At 39.9% G+C, this 23,578-nt stretch overlaps 1 protein-coding gene across 1 annotated transcript; it reads right to left on the reverse strand.

Annotated features, from left to right (window-relative positions):
• Positions 1-235: 235 nt before the first annotated feature.
• On the reverse strand, positions 236-7,864 carry LOC113018151 (up-regulator of cell proliferation-like). Its single transcript, XM_026161215.1, has 3 exons — positions 7,768-7,864; positions 5,708-5,814; positions 236-5,179 (listed from the first exon to the last, which is right to left on the reverse strand). The coding sequence occupies exons 2-3, from the start codon at positions 5,763-5,765 to the stop codon at positions 492-494; spliced, it is 4,746 nt and encodes a 1,581-aa protein (XP_026017000.1). The 5' UTR covers positions 5,766-5,814; positions 7,768-7,864; the 3' UTR covers positions 236-491.
• Between the last annotated feature and the right edge of the window lie 15,714 nt (positions 7,865-23,578).

Below are 23,578 nucleotides of genomic sequence, written 5' to 3' on the forward strand. Positions count from 1 at the left end.
ACTTGACAATTAAAGGAATATTAAAAACAAAACAAAACAGACAACTCCTTTAGTTGGTTAACTAAATGCAGATAACATAAAATAAGTAGATAAACCATAAGGAATCATTCCTTTAAACATGTAAATATTTTACACCATTAATATTTCAATGAAAAAAAAATGTACATACTTTCATCACAGTTGTAAATTATCTTTTAATATATTGAGTATGTAAATACTTAAAATCATTCCTCAGCAGCAGAAATAAAATCCTAATGGATGGGCTTTTTCTTTTTATCCTGGTAGCATAATACCACATACAAGTTCTGAGCAGATTATTTTTCAGTTTTAGGTGTTAAATTTAGATGTTAGGAAAAAGTGAGAAATGTTCTTATTGTAAGCCATAGTAGCTAATTTACATTCATCTACATCATAACAACAAACTGATATCACAATATCTGAGGACATTTTCCCTGCACTTAAGAATAAGAGGAATAATATAATTCCTCTTACTAGTTTTGAAATGACACTTTGAGACTTTTTTCTGCCTGACCTTTTTTGATGCCATACCAAGCTTTAGGGATATCAGCAGGTTTTGCATTAAATACTTCGGCAAATTTCTCGTTGTACTTTGTTATTACATATTTCCAGTAGTCTGATGCATTAAGGCTCCCATCTGGAGCAATTTTCCAGTCTTTGTAAAAATCTCTGTATTTTTTGAAGGGCTGCCATTGATTGTCTGAAGCACTGCAGCAAAAGCTACTTTCACTGATCACAGAAGATGTGCATATTTCAGTGGCAAGTTTTTCTGTTGTATTCATAACAGATTTACCCAGACCCTGAGGCCTATGCAGTGAAGCAAAATGCTCAGTATGAGCTCCTCCTCCTGCCTCACAGGGAGCTTTGCAGAATGGACACTGTTTGCCACAACCAACCAGTTTGTTGAAAAGCTCATTCTGGGGTTGCACGTGGAGATGCTGTAGTTTCCTTTCAATGTTCAGTCTTTGAAACTCTTTTCTAAGATCTTCTGCCATCTCAATTACACAATCTGCGAGCCAATGAGCAAACAGTTCCTTGTCAGCATTGTTCAGGATCATGAAAGCACCAAGAGCATCCTGGGAAATGACCAGTTTATCACCAAGTTCTTTGCAAATATCTTCAACAAATGTCTTCAAATCATCACTCTTTCTGTTTTTGGCCTCGTTGATGGCAGCATTAATGGTGCTGATACATGACTGAAGATGTTTCTCCTCAAACTCTGATATTTTGGACACAGTTGTGAAGCGGTCCACTATTTGTATCTGCATCACTTCTTTTACATACTCCTCATAATTCTGAATATATTCCAGGTAGTGCAAAAAATTATCCATTGAAAGCAATTTCTGTAAAACTGAACGCTGAAATGACTTTCTTGTCTTGAACTGCTCACATTTCTGCATTTCATCAATAATATCATGTCCTAGGAAATTACTGATAAAGTCTTCAACAGCAGGCTTCAAGCACTGGTTGGTGAATTCTTCTGCCTTCTTCTGACACTGGTCTCTTTCATGGAACACATCAATGAAATCATCACGAAACTTTTCCTTGTTTTTCATCAGACATCTGTAGGGATCATTTTCTTGGATAAAATCTTCGTGCATCTTCTGAAACTTTCTGGCTGCAAATCCACAGATGTGCTGTTTGAGGGAAACTTCAAACTTAATGTCTGTTTTAACATCTTGATTGTTTTGTAGTTTCTCATCAATGATGTGTAGGATCTCCTGGATGTAAGTGTCAGAGTAATTGATTTTTCTTTTCACTTTTTCACTCACAAAGTGAGTGCAGGCATCTATGATGCTCTGAGACAGTTTTCGTACAGCCATTATGTGATCGTCAATGTTGAGCCATTTAGCCACTCTGCCCATTGCATGTGTAGCTCTGCGAAGTAGGTTCTCACTTGTATATTTGAAAGGCTCTTTTCCACAATCCTGTAAACTTTTTTGACTCAATAATTCACATGCATGACTCCCCCTGTGTGACAGATTGATTCTCAGGCAGTAAGATATGCTGGTGAAGACATTTGTAGTCTTTTGTTCTACAAAAGAAAGTTTCTCCAGAGTTTCACTCCACATCTTGTGAAATTCATCTTCTAGTTCTATGTCTCCCATCTGGATATTCTTTTTCTGACATTCATCAATTAGTGCACAAACTGCCTTTTCGATTTCTTGTGCATGAGTCTTTTTAATTTTTTCAATTTCTGCCATTCCCTCTCTGATTTCTGCTGCTGCTGTGAGCTGATTAAAAACACTCCTTTCCATTTCTTTTCGAAGGCTCTTTGCACTCTTTGAGAATTCCCCCCTGTATCTTTCTACAAAATCTGCATGACTCTCTGTTTGCTTGAAATACTCTGTCAGGTTTTTTTGAAGCCTTGCCTCCCATGTGGACAGCAGTGTGGAGGCTGCACTTTTCAAACAAGTCAAAAATTCTCTTATGTCTGAAGATTCAGATTTTCTAGCAACTGTACCAAAATTGGAAATTCTTGTTTCAGCATTTGTTACCCAGGTGTACATTTCTCTTTTGAATTCCCACTCCCATTTGTTGAATGCTGTGCAGAGTCTCATGTATGCATCGGCTACTAGACTGTTTCTGAAGCTGAAGATGAAGTTTTCGTGCTTTACTGCAGTCCACAGACTTGTCATCCACTCTTTAAACTCAGAGACATCATTAGCAGATGACTCACAGTTTCCCAGCAGTTGGATGATGTTTTTCTTCAGCTCATATACAGCCTCACTGTACCCTGCATTGACTGGTGCCATTGGTGGGTTTCCATTCCAGAGTCCAGGAATGTACCAGTTCCCAGTGTCTGGACTGTACTCCATCACATCAGTGAAGCTCTGATTCTCCTCTTTCTTTTCCATTTTGGCTGCTGCCTGGGTCATCTCATTTAACTGTTCCAGGAGCCATTTCCTGTCTCGTAAGTTCTTCTCATGGGCTGAAACATCGGACACATTCTGGTGAACAAATAAACATTTTGACTTTTTGCCCACCTCCTTCATCCTGAGAAAAGCATGCACAACTATTTGTAGGATGTCTTTCATGTCAGTGGAATTCTCCATTGCAACATTGACGATGGTGACATCACTCAGGCCCACAACAAGTGTAGCAAGCTCATTGTCGTGCTCATAGCTGTTGTCTAGTTGTGCAAGTTCTGGTGACTTTAAGCCCTCAGTGTCAATGATCAGCATGAAGTCACAGTTTAGGACGTTTTTCATGTCTTCATTGATTTTGATGAGCAACATAAAGGCACCTCGAGTACATCGACCACTGCTGACTGCAAACTGCACTCCAAACATGGCGTTAAGGAGAGTGGACTTTCCTGTGCTCTGAACTCCAAGAACTGTGACTACCAGGATCTTTCTGTTTGGAGACACCAAGTCACTGAGCTGAGAGAGAACATCACTCACCCATCTGAGAGGGATGTTGGATGCATCTCCATCTACAAGCTCAAGAGGAAATCCATCAAGCAACAACTCTGCACACAGTTTGGGCAGATGCTGCAACTGTTGACGTGATGGATCTGTTTGTGGAAGGGACAGTGAGGCTTCATAGATCTGACCCATTTCACGGAAGAAGTGTTCAGTCCCCAGTGAGCTGTTGGAAAGTTGTCTGTCAATTTCCTTGATCTCTTCTTTGTTCTCAGAGTTCTTACATTTTTCTTTATATTTCTCCCGAAGTTCAGACAGTTTTATACGAGACACGTTATCGAGATTCATTCGCATCCATTTCAGGAAATAAAACCTCTCTGTTCCTGGGCTTGATATTGCATTAATGAAGCATGTCATAGCTGTCGACATGTCATAAGAGTTCTGCTTTTTCCGCAGTTCTTCTTTCTGTAGCTGAAGTTCGCTTCTGTAATCTTCAATACTTTTAGACCCAACATTTTGAAGTCGAAACTCTTCTTTCTCTAAGCAGGTCAGTTCTTTCCATAATTCACCTTGACACGGAAGCTGATTTTCTTTGTATTTAAGGATGTCTTGAATTTCTGCAGTGATGGCTTCTGCATTTGTCTTTGCAGTCTGGCACTCTGGAGAGTCTTCATCAACCAGGATTCCCAGTTCATGGGCAATTTCTGCCATCTGCTCTATTTTCATCTTCATATTTGGGTTCTTAACTACATCTGTGATTGTTTTTCTTAGATCTTTTACCAAGTCTGCATCATTTTTGTCTTTTGTCTTAATAATTATGTTGTTCTTAGTCAAGCCCAACTTATTTGCTACTTCCTTTAAAGCATCTTTACTGAAGCACTTGCTCTCATAGTTACCCACTAAGAAGATCTGGGCCTTGTGGTGTGGGTTGGTAAGTAGACTGCACTCAGAGTCCAAATGGTCAAAGAACACAAAAACTGCAGCAGATGTCTGGCACAGAAAGGAGTATTGTGTGTCAAAAGATTCAATGTCCCCACGAAGGTTAGCTACAGCCACTGGCTGACTGAAAATATCAATGTTTGTGTTTCCACAAGGAAGATACCAAGTAATTTCAGTCAGTCCGTTGGATATTCTTCTTGGACTGTCACCACACTCCATGTTGTAGTGAACAAAGGTCTCATGGTACTGCTGAGAATCAGTTAGGAGCTTATTGAGAATCTCTGACTTGGACGAGGAGCACTCACCCAGTCTGACGAAAGAGATCATTGGAAGTTCAGAGAGAACAATTCTTTCTTCAATGAACCCCTTGGATTCTGACAGAGACTGAGGTCTGTACTTTTTAACAATGTCTCTCATGGCCCACAGCATGAGTGTGCACTGATTGGTGTCACAATTTGGAAGCAGCAGAGGAACAGAGAACTGACACATGGACATTTTGAGTGCCATTTCCTGCTGTACAAAACTATCAGAACCCAGAAAGAGAGCAATGATTATGTCAAGGGGATTTAGCATGTCACCTGTGTTTGGGCTCTCAAACAGATCATCAAAATCTGAATCTGTGGTTTCGGATTTATTAGGACAAATTGACCCACAATCTGGTGTGTATGTCACATTCCTAGCTGTCACATTAACCATCATTAGTTTTTTTAGAAAATACCATGGGAGGTCAGATTTACACTTCGCAGCTTCATCAGCAATGATCTTCTTGTCAATTGCAAGTATTTTGTTGAGTGATAGCTTCAGTCTACAGTACTGCTCCAAACTCAGATCCTCCAATAAGCTCTCCAGGTGTTTCTCTGTGGAGATAAAGACATTATATACAACTCAGTTTTCTTCCTTTTTTTGAACTCACAGTTGTTTGAGTTCATGTATCCACAGTGATTTCTTATTTAGTTAAAAAAAAAATTCTAATTAGTTTTCTTAGTTCAAGTTTTGTTTTTTTCTTGATTTGTTTTTAGATATGACCATATAAAAGGTTGTACCAGGGCTGCCCAGCGCATTTGTCACAGGCTAGATTTAAGTTCTGTACTGTAAGTATTATGCTATCAAAACAGCTCATAATCGTCAGACTCATAATCAAACACTTTCTATATATTCTATATATTTTTTACATCATTTCAGTTATTATGAGTATTGTTTTCATTTGTTTCTTTTTTAAATTTGATATCTAGTAAATTTAAAATGATAAAATGTTTCTTTTTTCAATTTGTGACTTAGTTGCGTAGTTTAGTTTACTTTAGTTTTTATTTTAGTTCCAGGACAGTTTAACTCAACAAGCCTGGAACTAAATGTACTTTTTACTCACTTTTATGCTGACATCTTACCTGTCATCTCAGCAACACTAGCCTCATCAAGGCCTGAGTTGACATCAGCCAGGGTCATGTTATTTGCGGCTCTTGATGGTCTTCTTGATGCTAAATATCATCAGGAGCTAAAAGAAAATGTTAAAAAAGCTCATGTCGTTACAAATTTTTGGACTGGTCCAAGTTTTAAGTTCAGAAAGTCACAATTTCCACAGTTGGTAGCATTATTGGTAAGGTTGAGGTGTGGTCTCACTGTTGTAAATAGTAAAACTAATCACAGATTAACTATAGTTCCAACCAGTACATCATGCATCAATTTGGATTGGCCACTCTGGCCCTACCATCCGCTGTCTCTTGCATAATTTCTTCTTCCCTGCAACTGGTTACAATGTAGTTCATTTAGTCTCTAAATGTAGAGAGACTAACTCACTGTCAATATTAAACAATGCTGTCTTCACATACAGACATAGAACTGTGTGGAAAATAATAGTAATGCTGTGAATATTATAAATATTTATACTTGGAGGTTTGTTTCTTTATTTTATTGTATGTTCATTTACTTTTCCCCCCTTGACATTATTGTCATTTAGCTCTTAGAGGAGTTTTAAAAGAACATTTAGAAATTGACCATGCACAATTTATCTTCAGGAGAAATGCTTGTGCTTGAAAAGCTAGATATGGATGGTTTACCTAAATAGTGTTAACCTCAAAGCACATTTATCTGACTGGTATCATAGTAACGTTCTTGGATCAAAATACTCAATGAAAAGGTTTCTTTTTATACAAGGGTTTAACTAATGTAAAATGTAGATATGCACAGCAGACAGTTGTTTTCATTTACAAAGTTGAAAAGTTGACTTTCCAGGACTGTAAAAGGGGAAAATTCTCACCTTTTATCAGAGAGATTTTATTCCATCCAAATATTTCACTTATTGTATACATACATAAATGACATGTTGCCAATTTGAATAGGTTTTCAAAAAGTCTATCCCTACATTAACATCCTTTTATACTTGTGTGTTGATGGAACCTTTTTATTTTTGTTAAATGTATTATTGTATTTACTTTACCTTACAATATAAAGCACCTTGAGCAAATGTTGTGATTTGCTATTATATATTCATATAAATAAAACTGAATTGAATTAAACCATTCAAGAACATTTCAGTGCTCAAGTGAAATTTCAAAACAAATTAATAATGGCACAAATTTTTTTTTTCAAAGGCAAGGACAGCATGGCTTTTCTGAAAATGTATCCATACATTTCAGTTAATGTAAACAACCACAATGAAGCAGACCAGTTCAAACTCAAGTTTTACTAATGACTTTGGTTGCACACTGCTCAAACAAGTGCAAAGTGCATGCGCATACATTCAGAAGGAGTACGTGCATGACTCCCTTATCTACAGGGTTTCCAAAAGTGAAACCTTTTCGCTGTAGCTGCAACTCAGAAGTCCTTGTTACACAACTTTGAAAAAAAGGGTCTTAGCTACAAATATAGGGTAAGTCTATTGGACTGTCACGTTTTATTTGTTATGAATGGCAAATCTGATAAATTATAAAATTTTATTTTTTAAGATCAATAGTCCCCCTAATGAATGTATTACTTTCAACTCTGTGTCAATGAAAACACAAATAAATATTTTGACATTAATTCACTAACTACCATGAGGCGGGCACTTATTCACACAGCACCACCCAGATCTCCCTTCTGTGCTGCATCATTATCTTTGTAGTAATAACCATTTTAATATCATACACACTATGCATCACACTAAAAGTGTCCTGACAAAATTAGGAAATCATAGTCTAATGGCAGTCTAATGTGTATTACGAATTACGTTCATGAGCCTTAATTACTGCTCAAACATGAGGTTTAACAGCCAATAGAAATGCAAATTCTGGAAACGAAACTAATAAATAATTTTTCTAAGGTGGATTTTTGTATGGTAGCTTGAGCCACATAATAAGTTTGTGTAGTGCAGGTTGACTGATAAATATTTGCTGGCATACACAGCAACTCTGCTATAGGCCTAGCTTGACAAAAAAGGCTGACAACAGATCAGCATAAAACAACTTACCTTTACATCAAAGATCTGTCCATGGCAAGCTTTTCGTTCTGTCGTCCAGTTTTTGTTTGCTTGTTTCCACTGCTTGCATTAGAATTGTTCACTTCTTGCAATCCATATAGTCAAGTACAGCAGAGAGATTATGACCACTCCTTTTATGCTGTTAGGTGAACACTTTCACTTTCACTTAGGATCATGTGATTTCTTGTAAAACTTTATATTTAACTGCAAAAGGCATTCACTAGAAAGTGAAAGCTGAAGCCTCAAAACACGGAGTAAATACAAAATATATGTATGAAAGAGGGCTGCATTCAAGAGAAAAAGAGAGAGGTTTTTTTTTCTTTTTTAAAAAAAGCTTCACCAACACAAAATGGCAGATACTTATCATGTAATATGACTTTTAAAATAGTTAAAGATTTAAGATTTAAACTGTTTTAGATTCATGACTCTGCAGCTGTAGCTGTTCAGACATTCTCTATTTAGCCCTGTAATAAACTTTAACCTGATATTATGTTTAATAATATCGAGTGAAGACTTATGGACACACACACAATATTTTATTGGACTTGTGCAGTTAGTCAATGACATTGCAAAATTATTAGCTTCAAGTAAAGTTAGAGAATTTTGAGAAGGGAAATGGCATTTGAAAATGTGGGAGATTTCTGAAGCAATGGTAAGACAGGATAAGTTCCTGGGATGAAAAAAAAACAAAACAAAACTTTAAAACACATCTTTTAAATATCTCCCACTACTAATGGAAATCTCACAGCCTACAAAGGCTAATCTGCCACTTTTCATATCCTCCCTGGTGCATTTGATGTGTCGGTCCACCGAGGTACGTCCTGAGGTTTGATTTTCACCCAGGTGTCATCCACATACCTGAATGAACCAATGATTTGGTGGTGTTCCAGGGTAGGATAACAAAGCCCTCTTTTCCACTTCTTCCATGTACAAATTGGCCACATTGGGTGAAAGTGGGGAACCCATGGCACACCCATGTTTCTGCCTGTAGGACTGACCCTTGTATGTGAAGTAGGTGGAATGAAGACACAGTTCCAAAAGCAAACACACTTGGTCGGTGCTGAGAATGGTCCTGTTGCTGAGGTTGGGGTCATCCTGCAATCTCTTATGAACTACTTCCAACACTTCCGTGACTGGGATGCAAGTGAAGAGAGATGTAGCATCGTATGAGACCATGGTTTCATCTGCCTCCATAATGACATCTCTCACCTTCTCAACAAAATCCAAGGTGTTCTGGATGTGGTGTTCAGAGCTGCCTACCAGATGTAATATTTGACCGAGTTGATCATACAGACAATCGGTCTTAAATGTGCACTCTGTTTATGTATCTTCAGTAAACCATAGAGACTTGGTGTAGATTCCCTTGGGTATAGCCTGTGGTATGAGGTCTGGTCAATAGCATTGTCTTATTCTAATTGCTTCAGACAATCTATCACCCTCTTCCTATAACCACTTCCTGGGTCTCGTTTCAGGTGCTTTTTTGGTCACTGAGCAGTGACAAAAATTTTATATGACAATTCTTGAAGAACGCCAACCTCACGGATTCTTTTTAATGGTAGCGATCAGGCGGAGACTCTTACTTTCAAAATCAGACGTATTTTTATTTGCACTTTACAAAAAAATACAGATGCATCCTGAATAGTATTTATTTTGTTAAAAAAATGTATTTAAAAACAGGTTTTGTTATGAAAGCTATAATCCAGATTAGTGGCCCGTTAAATGAATAAAGTCTAGATTGGCTTTATACTTGAGAATAAAGTGATGTAGCTTGTCCTTCTAAAGAATTAAGTTAAATTCCAGAGTTGAATCATAAGAAACATTATGTTACATATAAACCCTGCCATATGTTAGATCTGGTCATTTTGCTTATTAGAAACTTTATATATTAGAAGTTAACTTTTAAAGAGCATGTAATGATTATATTTAAATTAGGTGGTCTTTTTTTAAAACACATATATCTTTAGGCCTAAACTGACAGCGCCAATACCACACATTCAGACACAGTAGTAGATGGTGTTTTTAATACTGTATGTGTTAGTCTAATTTGGTTGTATGGGGTCTACATTGACCCTCTGTCTTGTAAGTTATTATGACTGCACAGCCATTAAGGATCAAATCAGGTTCTAAAAAATGTTCTGTTTTTTCTCCCTCTGCTTGCTTCTTACTGTCTTTGAGGCTCGGGACCAGCACTCCTGCTGTTGGACAGAAAGACATCAACTCAGTGGTAAGTGTTTTGGTTTTCCAATATATTAGCAATTGTCAGTGACATTTATAGTAATCAGGCTGAACTTTAATCATACTTTAGATCAGCCTGTTTTACTTATTGTTTTATTTGTGCTTTGGTTTGAGGAAGTTGTTTCTTCACTAACCTTTTCCTGTCTTCTGTTATTAGACTTGAGATATGACTGCACTATGCTGTTGCTGGTGACTCCAGTTAATTCTACAAGACATGCTGTGTAAGTAAACAAACAACAATAGTTAGGTCTGCATTTCTTGAAAGATCACATCCCCCAAACTTAGTTTAGAGGGTCTACACTGAATATAGTGAAGTCTGCAGGTTTTCTAACAGCAAACTTTGTTTTGTGCCCAAATCATTTTGCACATCATTAGAATAAAAGTTATTAGACATTGTTAAGGTTCGTTCGATTCAGGGAAGAGAAGAAAGCAAGCCCAGTCCTTGTAGGTGTCAAAAAATAGTGATCTTTATTACCCACTTTGCACAGTCAGTGTGGGAAAGACAATTTGCAATACAATCCTTCGTCGAATGGAGCGTCCCGTCTCCTTATATTACCATTATGACATCACAGTTAGATCTTTACTGGAAATGATAACAATTGCCCTCCCCTTCAAAACATTGTCCTAATATAGACATGAACTGCTACTCTTAAAGAAAAACAAGTGTGTATTACATTGTGCATTTTGTGAAAGTGTATCTATCAGAAAAACTGTCCTCAGACGACCCTCCTATTATTACTAAATGTGTGTGTAAACGTGCGTGTGTTATATAAGTGCGTGCATGTGGTTACAGGCCGGCGTACGTGCAGAACTGAACGCAGACAGGCCTGGGTCTGAGCGGTGTGACTGCACTGAGGTGCAACAACTTAAGCAGATAACAAGACTAATGCAGAACCTCAATAGACTGACTAGAGTACTGATCATCTGTGTGCATTAATATTTGCTCAAAGTAACATAGATGTGATTCAAAGATTATTCTGTCCACTGATTCAACAATGGTAAATGATTAATCAATGATAACTGATTATAAGAATACAAAATAAAATATCTCCTGGGCACACTCCTCCTCTTTGGCCTTTAGAAAAAAGGCCAACTTTTACCCAGATATTGTGTCACTCCTCCGTCCAGGCGGCTTCTCGCAACGGCATCATATGTTCCGGACCAGCTGACCCAGCTGAACCAGAAGCTATGGCCCTGCTCACCAGATTACCCAACACCTGCCTTACCAGAGGAATGAGACAACACCCGATCAGCAATATACCTAGAAAAACTAAAAGAGAAAACATGGCAGACATAAACACTCCCTTCCATTGCCCAAAAACAGATGTGATCCAGTCTCCCAGCCCCGAGTTCACGCCTGATTGCTCATGCATGGTTCTAGATAACGCTTTCAAATTCTCCAGCGCCCGCGTGACCGTTCCGTCCGGAGCTGTATTGTTGGGAATAAAGGTGCAACACAAGTCCCCAAACATCGCGCACACGCCTCCCTTCTCAGCCAATAACATGTCCAGCGCCATTCGATTTTGGATTCCCATTAACAACGTCGGTCCTAATTGTTCTGCAAGGCCTTCCACCGCGTCCCTAGTGAGATTAGAGAGTCTCAACACATTATAATGAACATAATTAATGCGATCAACATTTTTATTTGGAGTTACCCACAAAAACACACTTTCAAAGCCGGCCGCTATCTGATCAACTAACTTATACTCATCTGGAACTCCTCTGGGAACTCCTATTGAGTCAATCCAGGTTGGCGAGTCCCGTCTTGGATCATACCTGTGGATACCCCCTGTAAAATTATGATATTATTTTATGCCATGTTATACCCCTAATTAAAGATTGTGAATTATTATGTAGTTTTAGTTTGCATTATTCTCCTGAATTAGAAGAAGCTGATAACTATTGCATTAGTTAAACTGATTTGCATTACATTAAATTGCTGACTTGTTGTGAATGAATGATATTGTTTTATGATGCATTATATTGCTGAGTTATAAGAAATACTGTTCGCAGAAGGTTATTGTCTAATTTGTCTGAGTAGAAGAGAACAGAGTGTGCTGGAGTTTTCTGCCCCATTTCAGCAGGAGCAGATAAACAGGGAGCCAAGGTCGTAGCTTAGGCGCTGTGTGAGAGAAAGCATGTGAATGTTTAGGCTTTTTATGATAAGGTGGAGGCACCAGAGGTTATAAAAGTTTGAGCAATGCTCCACCATTTTGAGATTTTGAGGCTGTCTGCATCAGTGTCCATCTCCCACGTGTGTGATCATTAAATCATCGTTTGACTCAACCCGACCGGACCAGTGTTGTTATTGTGGTTTTTCTCTTGTCTCCATCCCCAATATTTTGAACCTTAACATTTTGGGGGCTCGTCCTGTGGTATTGGGGTGGAATTTAAAAGTTTGGACGGTCCGAGGTTGTCGAACGGACAGGCACGAGCCAGTGGTCTGATGTGAGTGGACAAAAGCCGGCTTATCTAAAGGTAAGGCACTACCTGTTGAATTATTTCCAAAGTGTGCCAAATTGGATATGACTAAATTAAAGTCTACTCACTGAAATTACTGGTAGAGTGTCTGTTTTGATTTTGATGAGAATCACTGTGTGGTATGCAGTTAAAGTTGCTTAAGAGTATTTAATGAAGTTGAAGAAATATGAAACTGTTCCCAGAAGTAACAGAGAATGTTGGGTTTGAGTCCCTGGATATTGAGCTGAAGGCTCAGGTAGTTTGGTAGGGAAATTAGGACAGAAACTGTTCCCAGAAGTAACAGAGACTGGTTAATAGTTTTACAAATTAGGACAGAAACTGTTCCCAGAAGTAACAGAGACTGGTTAATAGTTTTACAAATTAGGACAGAAACTGTTCCCAGAAGTAACAGAGACTGGTTAATAGTTTTACAAATTAGGTCAGAAACTGTTCCCAGAAGTAACAGAGACTGTTTAATTGGTCGTAAAAAAGTTATCTTTCTTCGGTGAGACCCGTTATGGTAAAATTTCTCAAAATCGGTTAGGTGAAAATTATTATAGGACGGCAGCCCAGAAGTCTGCTAAGAAGCACATAGCCCGGGGGTTACGCCCCCTCCTGGCCGTGGACGCGCGGTCTTGACCTGTCGGCGAACAGGGGTAGTTCAGTTTGGCTTTAACTGTGGGGTACAGGGCATCCCGAAATAAGCTAGGAGTTAGAATCTCCTCACCGTTTAAATGGTGTGATGTGCTTGTTTGGACAAAGTTAAATTGAGTTAGGGATTTAGAAGTTAGGTCAGAAACTGTTCCCAGAAGTAACAGATACTGTTTGATTGACTACAAAAAAGTTGGACTTTCTTCGGTGAGACCCGTTATTTTAAATTTGTCGAAATTTGTTAGGTGCTGAATCTGTCAGGCTTGTCAGTGGTTGTAAATATAAGACGTCTTTGTAATATAAAATAGAAGAGTTTTGTCTGAGCTTTGTGTGACCCTGTGTGTGACGACAGCGCACTGCAGCGCTGCGAGCTATTTTTAGACGGTGTGTGAACATGCAAATGAGCTGTGACGCGCACAGAGGACTTTGCTTCCTGTTTAGCGTGTTTTTGAGTTTTATAATTTTGATTTGCAAACAATGATACATGCCTGTAAGTAAAACGCTGATTTTGCTGATTATGATACTACAAATAAGGTGTTGAATGACTAGGGTGTGAATGAGGTTGGGTTTTAAAGCTGAAACTCAGAGAGGAGTGTGTTGGGAGACTGGCATGTAGTCTGCAGTGCAAAGGTGGGCGTCTTGCCTGCTAGTCTATTTAACAGTGATGAAAATGATATTAAATAAATCTCTCAGTGTGTTGATACAGGTGGCTATGGGGCTGGACCAACTGCCCCCACAAGCACGGCGGCCGAAGCAAAATTATAGTAATGGAAACCAAACTCAGCAAGAATCAGCAGCTGTGGAAAAGACAGCAGCTAGCAGAGAATTAAAGGAGAAATTAAGAGAAGTTTTAACACATAAAATTGCGGCCAACAGACTTGTGGAGGTTGGGAAGGCGCCTGGAGCATCACAACAAAAAGGTGAAATAAAAACACACAAGCAGAGAAATGTGAGAGAGAGGCACGTGCTAGAGAAATGCCTCGTTTGAGAAAAAACGTTAAATTAGCCCATGTACAAACGCACATACACGCAATGAAGAAACAGCTTACACCCATGAACACGTGAAGATTTTCCAGCAACTTTAAAGCAGTGAAGCTTAACATACACCCGCCGTTACACAATAAAGTTTATCCACTACTAACAAATAAACCCTCTGGGTTGCAGGACAACAACTTAACTTCAAAAAAAAAATCACAACCAGTGATAACACGACAAATTTAGTGGTTGATAAAAGTCAAATTGTGACATGTTTTCTTCTGATTGATTAATACAAGTGATTACTGAATGAAAGAAAATTCCATTTTTGTGCTTTAAACATGATCTTAAGAATTTTAACATGTACCTGTGTTGTCCTGTCAGCTTGGTGGGTTATGAGAGGATTATATGGTGAGAAAAAACAAAAAAAGGGGGAGAGAAGGCTGACACAGGGCCTGGTCCCGTTGTTTCTCCCCTCTCTGAGTAACACAGCCAATACAACATGATTTTCCTGTTCGTTTGTTTTTGTTTTTGTTTTGTTTTGTTTTTTCTCTTTATGCTTGGTTACAGGCTGCTTTGTCGGCCCGGGAAGCCGAAGCTGACCCTGGACTCCTGCTCCCGCCTCTACCATCTTTGCTCTCTCCTCTACCATCTTTGATGTGACCCTGACCAAATGCTAAAGCAGCTGAACCCACAACAACAACTTGAAAACGTCAACAGTGCTGCAGGAAAATGATCTCATGCAGCAGAGACGGAGAGCGGTAATCCAAGGCCCGTTTCACTACACGGGGAGATTTCTGTCAGCGTCTTTTCTTTCTGAGAAGACTGAGAAAGGCCCGGCTCCCACCACCGATTCTGACCACCTTATATAAAGGAATTATTGAGAGCATCCTGAGCAGCTATATCACTGTCTGGTTCGGGAACAGCACCATGCCGGACAGACAAGCACTACAGAGGGTTGTGCAATCAGCTGAGCGCACCATCCGCTCCGAGCACCCTGACCTGCACTCAATCTACAGCAGGCGGTGCTGGACCAAGACCAGGAAGATCGTGAAGGACCTCAGCCATCCCAACAATAGACTGTTCTCTCTGTTGCTGTGTACGTGACAAAGAAACATCTGGATTTGGAAAACGAGGCACTCTCTGTCGTCTGGCTGTTGACACATCCGCGCCTCGCTGTGGAACTGTCTCTAGTCTACTCCCAATGAGCATCAACGGTGCACCTAAGCTCACCAAAGCACATGTTCCTACACTCCCCAAGGGAACCTGCACCAAAAGGGTGTACTGCCCACAATAATAATATAGCCCACCTCTCGCCCAGGTGCCTATAATTGTGCTTGGGTCACTTACATCATTGGTAGTCCTACCTGTGATCGTCCTCTGACACCAGCTTGGATCAATCCTCCCTACCATAAATCTCACTCTGTCTGTAGAGAACTCAAAACATGTATAATTATCTCGTTTTGGTGTGAATGAACCTGGTTGTGTACGTTTATCAATTGGCGGATATAAACCTGACAAAGTGGTGCAGTTACCTGTGTCCACCGCCTCTCTAGTTAATCTCAGCATGCAATTATAACCCCACTCATCCTCTGGATACAGAGGAGCGGGTTCAGTAAACAAATGAGGTCGAGCGGTAGCACAAGCAACACAATCAACCACTTCCTGCTCTTTAGCATTTTGAGCCACCCAATCTAACCAAAGATTCCTATCTCTATTCCTATCTCCGAAACCTGAATCCTGAATCCTGAATGTTTCATATAAAGCAGGGGTCTCAAACTCGTGACCCGGGGGCCACTTCCATGTCACCCCTACCTTGACGTGAAGAAATCGAATGCAATTTGGTCCTTGAACTTACTTTTTTTTGTTAGGGTGGATTTGTTTGTTTTTCAGTGCAATGCTAAGTTAAGGTCTTAAAAAAGCAAAAACATCATTGACTATGAAGTCAATATGAGCCAAGAGAACAAACATGTTGAGTGATTGGCTGTGTTAGTTTAGTGAGAGTTATTTGTAAAGAAAATCATTTTCACTTATTCTGTTGTAGTTTTTGTAGTTTATATGTATGATGGGTCTGTCTAGCACAACCCCACCGCTGGAACGAGAAAATTCTACTACACAGCAAAGCAAGACACAAGTAGGCAAAGTTCATTGTGTTACTCATGCATGAAGGAGAGAACAGGACAAGCGCTGTTCCTTCTCTTGACCTTAGTTGCTCTCGTCTGCTCCCTCGTAACACTGCTCTTTGTTGAGGTTACATGAATATGCATAGGTTTATTAACATATGACGTCTTACATAGGTATACATGTGAATAAAGAGTATCAGTCTGTGAGTTGTGTAGGTAAGTGTGTGTGTGTGTGTGTGTGTGTGTGTGTGTGTGTGTGTGTGTGTGTGTGTGTGTGTGTGTGTGTTACGCAGGTGTCACACACTCATAACTAACTGAAGCCTGTCATCGAACTACCAAATAGACACATTGGTCCTCTCTGTGTGGCCACACACATGGCAGCACTTCTGCTATCATTGTGTTCGTATTTAACAAAATCAAAATGCAGACATTAGTGTACACATGAGATACTAACGCAGCCAATCCTTCGACACGTTTGTGCTCTCTGCTCACAGAGTATTCAAACTGAACAAATCAAACCTTTGCATCAAAACAGAAACCATATTGCGAGGGAGGACAGAACAGAGAGCAGCGGGAACCACAGACAATATATACACAGAGCGGATAATGAGGGAACAGACCACAGGTGGGAACACAGCTGACACTAATCCAGACAAATGAGACATGGGTACATGGCTGGGAAGACTGGGAGACACAGAGAAGTGTGTCGGGAAAACAGAGCTCAAGAAACACCACGGTAGAAATAACACAAAAACTGGGTCAAAGACCCCGAACCATGGCACCGTCCGTCTGACGGGGGTAGCTGCTCCCCAGGCTTACAGAGAGTCGAACCAATATCAAGAAAGTAACAACAGAAGAAGAATAAACTGAGATAACACAGAAACTGTCATCAATGGTTGAGGCAAGCACAAACTGGGCATCACATCCACAGCCCTTTATCTGTTCATTTAAAGTAAGCTGTCAGAAACTTAGGTGTGTCACTTGAGTCTAGTTTCACCTTTAACAAACATATAAACAATGTAACCAGGTCACTCAGTTTTAGTGACACTGAGTACGATTTATGCTTTTATTTCCTGTTGGTTTGATTGTTGTAATCAATCAATCATTGTTGCTGTTTTACAGATATTAGAAAAATCTGTTATTTCTGTTAGAACAAGAACAAGAAAAGTGAAAACACGACTCCAGTCTGAATGAATCTACACTGCAAAATACTTTTAGATTGTGTAAATATTCTGAATATTCAGAGTATACAGAATATACACAGTCAGCTTTGGCAATGTCTTTTCTGTAAATCTTACTATACTTTTTATGTGTTTGACAGTCTTACCTTACCTCGATCCTTTTTTATCAAAGTTTTGGATTTTTTAAGTTACAATGTAATTCTGTTGTAAAGAATGGAATAAAGGTATCATCTTCTTAATTTGACATTGACTTAAATCTGGCATGGCCAATTTTAATTGATATGAAAACTGCTTTTACAGTTTCTTCCTAGTTTGTTTGTTTATTATGTGTTTCTGAGAAGCACTTTGTAAGTGACACTCGAGGGTCTCGGACTTCACTGTAGGTCTGCGTGAAGAGAAGCCATGTGGTTCTGTGAATAGAAACTACAGCTGCAAACCAGAGAAGAATGTTTTGCCTGTTCCCCACAGACAGCACAGCCTTATGTAAATAAACTTTGTTTATTTATTGTTTTCTCTTCTCGTGTGTTTATGAGGCCAAACAAACAGAAAATTCTGTTAATTCAAATAAATTCAACATCACCTGACAACAATATTTATGTCAAGGTGCAAATATGTGACCAGCAGGACTCAGGGAGCATGTTTTGGTAACTGAACAGAAGAAAACAGAGCCCGGTGTTTTGTCCTGAACACTTTCTCGTGTGCCTTTCATGCACACTTAATCTTGAAAAGAGAGCGAGAGCTGAGACCATTTTAACTTGAAAATAATGCAGACCACTGTTAACTCAGGTATTAGCTTTTTAAAATAAACTCTACAAGGGTATCTGTACATAATTATGCAGCCTCAGTTTTTACCAGAACCTCTTTAGTATTAAGCAAACATATAGGCTGCATGCAGATAAACACTGACAACAGGGTGCCTCAAAACATGGACCATTGCCCCAGAGGCAGTCAGTTATTTGTGATGGGTTTGGTTTCAGGGTCTGTGTCCACACACAGTGCTACACTAGCAGCATCTGGTGTCAAAAGAAATTGTGTAAAGCAACTGTGTAAAAGCATTTTAGTAGAAAAGCACAATATAAATGTTCATTTTAATGAGTCCCATCAATTTCAGTTAAGTGATTTGCCAAAAAAATCTATTCCCAGATACGTCGGAGTGTAATGGTGAGTGTTTTTGCGAAGGACCTGGATGTGAACCCACTGGTGAGCTGTGACCTTTCTGTGTGGAGTCTGGATTTTCTCCCCGTGTCTGTGTGGGTTCTCACCAGCTACTCCAGCTTTGGCCCAAAGTCCAAACACACAGATAGATTAGGTCAAATGGCAATTACGTCATGGTCGGCGGGGCAGACCGAGGGGAGTGAGTGAGGTGGACCCAGGAGCAGACAGAGGCGAGGAGGTGATCAGGAGAAGTGGCGACACATGAGGACACAGCTGAGTCGAATGTAACATAATGACAACACAGGGGAGCGTAACACTGGACACACTAACATGAGACACGGACCTTCAAAGTAAAACAGGAAACATGACAGGCACCTAAGAACAAACTCTTAACCAGAATAACACTGAAACTTAGAATTCTACTATTATTATGTGGGAATGGTTTTCTGTCTCTCTGTGGCAACCCTGTGACAGACTGGCCCACCCCAGGGAAAATGAAATGCTAGGCTAAACCATGCATTACTATACTGGGCCCAGCAGCTGTCACATGGAGCCAAACTGTCATGGTGCTGGCTCGGTGACCCACTGTTAGGGATGGGTATGGAAACCCGGTTCTTGTTGAGAACCGGTTCCCACTGTTTCAGTTCCTTGGAATTGTTTGCCATTTTTGCAAACGATTCCCTTATCGATTCCAGTCGCCCCGAATGACGTCACCACGTTGCGGAGCGTCATTTACCTGGCAGGAAACACGGCGCGTAAGCGGCTCAAACGCTCAAAAGTTTGGTTATACTTTATGAGAACGGATGACAACAGGGCAACTTGCAATACTTGCAAAGTAGATATTTCATTTAAGGGAGGAAACACTACGAATATGCAAAAGCATTTGCTCACAAAACACGCGATGACCTTAAATGAATGTCGTGTTTTTAATTCCGCTCCGGACTCGTGAATCTCAACCCAGCAGCAGCGGTAACGTTTGCACGTCCTCTCCCGTTAATGCGGCAGGTAAATAATCAACTAACAGTGCATATTATGTTAGCGCGATCTGCCTTATTACAAACCTGCCATTACTGTGCATTTAGTGACCATGATGAGACAGACAGAGTCTGGCTCAGATGCTGGCAGTTCTCGCTGCAGTCTGCCGGTAGCGTCTCCTTTCAGGCCAGGATAGACGAACGTCACCGAGCAGTGACTCAGTTTGTGGTCAAAGGCTTGCACCCGTTTGCCACAGCAGATGATTTTCAGTAAGTGAATGTGTGTAATTGTAGGCAGGGACATTACTGGATATTCTTGTGTAATTGCTACAGAATAATTTATGTTATACTTTGTTATTGCTACAGAAGAATATTTATTTTATTATTTTACATTTACAATTTTTTTTTCCTGGGGACCCTGTGACACCCCATTGAAGAGCCGTAGGCTGGATCTCTTAAGATCTCACTGTTGGGTTTGTAAGGCCATGTCACTCCTAAATGTCTGTCTTGTTCAAAGAGAAGATATAAAACAAAGTTCTAAGCTAATCGACCTTAGTGTTCTCCTTTTTTAAAAAGAATCGATAAAGAATCGAATCGTTAAACAGAATCAAAAATGGAATCGGAATCATGAAAATCTTATCAATACCGATCCCTACCCACTGTGCTTTTGTGGTTTCATTGATATTCTTGGATTTAGTGTTATTCATTTCCTTGCTCTTCCTGCTTTAATCATTTGTGTTTCTAGTCCTTAGGTTGATTTCGTCTGTTCCCTTCCATGCTCTGTCTTGATCTCGTCCCCAGCCTGTCATGTCTCTCGCCCTCTCTGTCTCCTCAGTCTGTCTTGCTCTCCCCTTGTTTCTCCCCTGGTCTCAGCCTTTGTCTTTTAGTCTGTGTCTCAGTGTGTTTCCTGTTTTGTTTTTACAGTCTCTTGTCTAATGTTCAGCATGTTTTGCTTCCTCCCAGTCTCACTGTGTCTGAATACTTCCAGCTGTTTCCCATCGTCTTGTTGTCCTCTGTCTATCTAGTCTAGTCCTCTGACTTCTTCTGCTTGTTGTCACATTGTCCCACTTTGTGTTTCCTCTGTGCTCCTTGGTTTCCTTGTAATTCCTAGTTCTCAGTTCCTAGTTCCTCCTTAGTTTTAGGTTTTTGTTTCCTCATATTTAGTGTTTGGTTTTTACAGCAACAGCAACAGCCTGCATCACAGCCAGCCTTGACACAAACCTGTTAGAAGTAGGCAGACACAGAAAACTCCGGCCTGCTACAAATCAAAGATGGAAAAAAAAAAAACGACTTTCAACTGTTGACTTGCTTATTAAAAGTAAAGGATGACGAATAAAAATTAGAATGAGAAAAAATAAGAAAACAATTTTTTTTCTTTTTTGTGAAATTTTGAATAAAGGACTAAATGCCTTTTTAACTTTATTAACAGAGTAACTTTTGTTATGCTGTCTGTTGTTTTTGTAATAGAAAATTCACTGTATCAGGCATTTTTTCCATGTGGCTCCCATTAAAATACTGAAGCAAAGAAACCAGAGCTTGTTATGGCCCTCGGGGCTGCTTAGGATGGATGGATGGAGATTCAGTCTGGGAAACAAGTGCTGCTGAGTGTGATGGGACCTAAAACGTATTGCCTGCTGTGTAATGTGGTAGCTCCGAACAAGCCCAGATCGATGCGCAAATATTGTGGATGTTTTGCACGCTCATTTTGCTCCCAAGCCACTGGTCATAGCCAAAAGTTTCCAGTTCCACAAGATGAATCAGTGGGAAGAAGAAACAGTCACACAGTATGTGGTGGTTCTGCAAAGACTGTCAGAACACTGTGACTTTGGCACGTATCTGATTTTTGTTTTGTTTGTGAATTTAAGGGTGAAACTGTGCAGAAGCATCTTTTGAAAGAATCTTTATTCACAATGTCTGTAGTGGTAAGCAAACTAAAAACTCAGACTATATTTGGTGAGGAACATAAACTCTGAGACAGGAGAGACTAAGACAATAACTATGACAGATCACTGTGACGGCTGGGTGCAGGGGCTGGGCGGGGGGAACTATGGCAGACCAGGGCACTGAAACAGAGGAGAGAGCTATCAGAGGGGCCAAAAAGACAGTTGCAAGTTAATCTGATAATTATAACACTGAGCCGCCTTACGTGCCTGCAGGTGGAGATTGTTTGGAGGGGAAGCGTGAGGCAAAGGTCCAGGTGAGTACTGAGTGCGATGCAGGGAGGCAGGCAGGAGAGGCTGGCACTTTTGGGAGGAAAGAAATTACAGGTGGCTGCAAACCAGAATCCAGCAGAGCTTGTTATGGTGAGACTTGGTAGGTGAGCTCCAGATGCCAATAAGGTTAGCAGGTAATCTGGTGAAGACCAGTTGTGTGCGCTGGTCATAAATACTTCTGGTGTGATTGTCATCAAAAGAGGAACAACAAGGACTCCACCGAGAGGAGGGGAGCCGATGCAGTGGAAAGTTACTCAGATCCGCCAGACAATGACAAAGACACTCATAGACCTGCCACAGCTACAGACAGCCACAGCTACAACTTATTGCATTTTTATCAAACAGCTGACATTACCCTAGCAAAAAATTTGGGAGCACTGATGAGAAATTATTGTATATCATAAAAATTTTAATCAAATGAAGCAGAGGCAGTGGGACCAGTTCACAAAATTTGTTATATTCTCTTTGAGAACAGTTTAGACAATATTTTTCTGAAAAGTCTGTGTAACTTAGAATGACACCGTTATCATCCAACAAATCTGTTATGAATATAATATTTTTGTTCAAACCAGTCACTCTTGAAAATTGATTTTTGATTAAGTGTTATTACCCTATTATTCCATAAGGTTGAATTATGGGGAGAAGTTGTGGGTAAATCTCATTTTCCCAAAAATGCAATGTCTGTTTTGGAAAGTTTGATATCTTTATGGGGATTTTATTTGCCGCAAAATCACATTTCAAAATAAAGTCTAATCCTGTATACTATTTTATTAAACAAGAATCATGGGATGTGGAGCTAAGTAGAGTCTGGCTGTGACAGACAAGATTTTAACCATTTAATTCTAAGGGTGCCAACCATAAATTCCAATTCTGGAGTTTTGATACCACCTTTATTGTATCCCTTCACAAGCTGAGATCTTTCTATGTAATGGGTTTTATTCCTCCACAAAAATTCGAACACATTTCTATTTATGGTTTTCATGGTATTTATCGTTTTTTTATTTTTATATCGTTTACGTGGCGCAAAAAAGGTTGGGGACTGCTGTACTAGCAGGTTGCTGAGTAGAAATCCTTGTAGTGTTTTGAAATATACCACTTTTTCCATCAGTTTCCTTGTCAGGAAACAACTTCCTGTTCAGCAGAAATGCCTCTGGTTTCAGTGGTGTGTGTGAGAGCGTTTCAGTTAGGTGTGTGAGAGCGTTTCAGTAGTGTGTGTGAGAGCTAAAATTTCAGTAGTGTGTGTGAGAGCTAAAATTTCAGTAGTGTGTGTGAGAGCGTTTCAGTTGTGTGTGTGAGAGCATTTCAGTTGTGTGTGTGAGAGCATTTCAGTTGTGTGTGTGAGAGCGTTTCAGTAGTGTGTGTGAGAGCATTTCAGTTGTGTGTGTGAGAGCGTTTCAGTAGTGTGTGTGAGAGCATTTCAGTTGTGTGTGTGAGAGCATTTCAGTTGTGTGTGTGAGAGCATTTCAGTAGTGTGTGTGAGAGCGTTTCAGTAGTGTGTGTGAGAGCATTTCAGTAGTGTGTGTGAGAGCATTTCAGTAGTGTGTGTGAGAGCTAAAATTTCAGTAGTGTGTGTGAGAGCATTTCAGTTGTGTGTGTGAGAGCATTTCAGTAGTGTGTGTGAGAGCTAAAATTTCAGTAGTGTGTGTGAGAGCGTTTCAGCAGTGTGTGTGAGAGCGTTTCAGCAGTGTGTGTGAGAGCGTTTCAGCAGTGTGTGTGAGAGCGTTTCAGCAGTGTGTGTGAGAGCTAAAATTTCAGTAGTGTGTGTGAGAGCGTTTCAGTAGTGTGTGTGAGAGCGTTTCAGCAGTGTGTGTGAGAGCGTTTCAGCAGTGTGTGTG

Source organism: Astatotilapia calliptera, unplaced genomic scaffold, assembly GCF_900246225.1.
Source record: "Astatotilapia calliptera unplaced genomic scaffold, fAstCal1.2 U_scaffold_45, whole genome shotgun sequence".
NCBI classification, from domain to species: Eukaryota; Metazoa; Chordata; class Actinopteri; order Cichliformes; family Cichlidae; genus Astatotilapia; species Astatotilapia calliptera.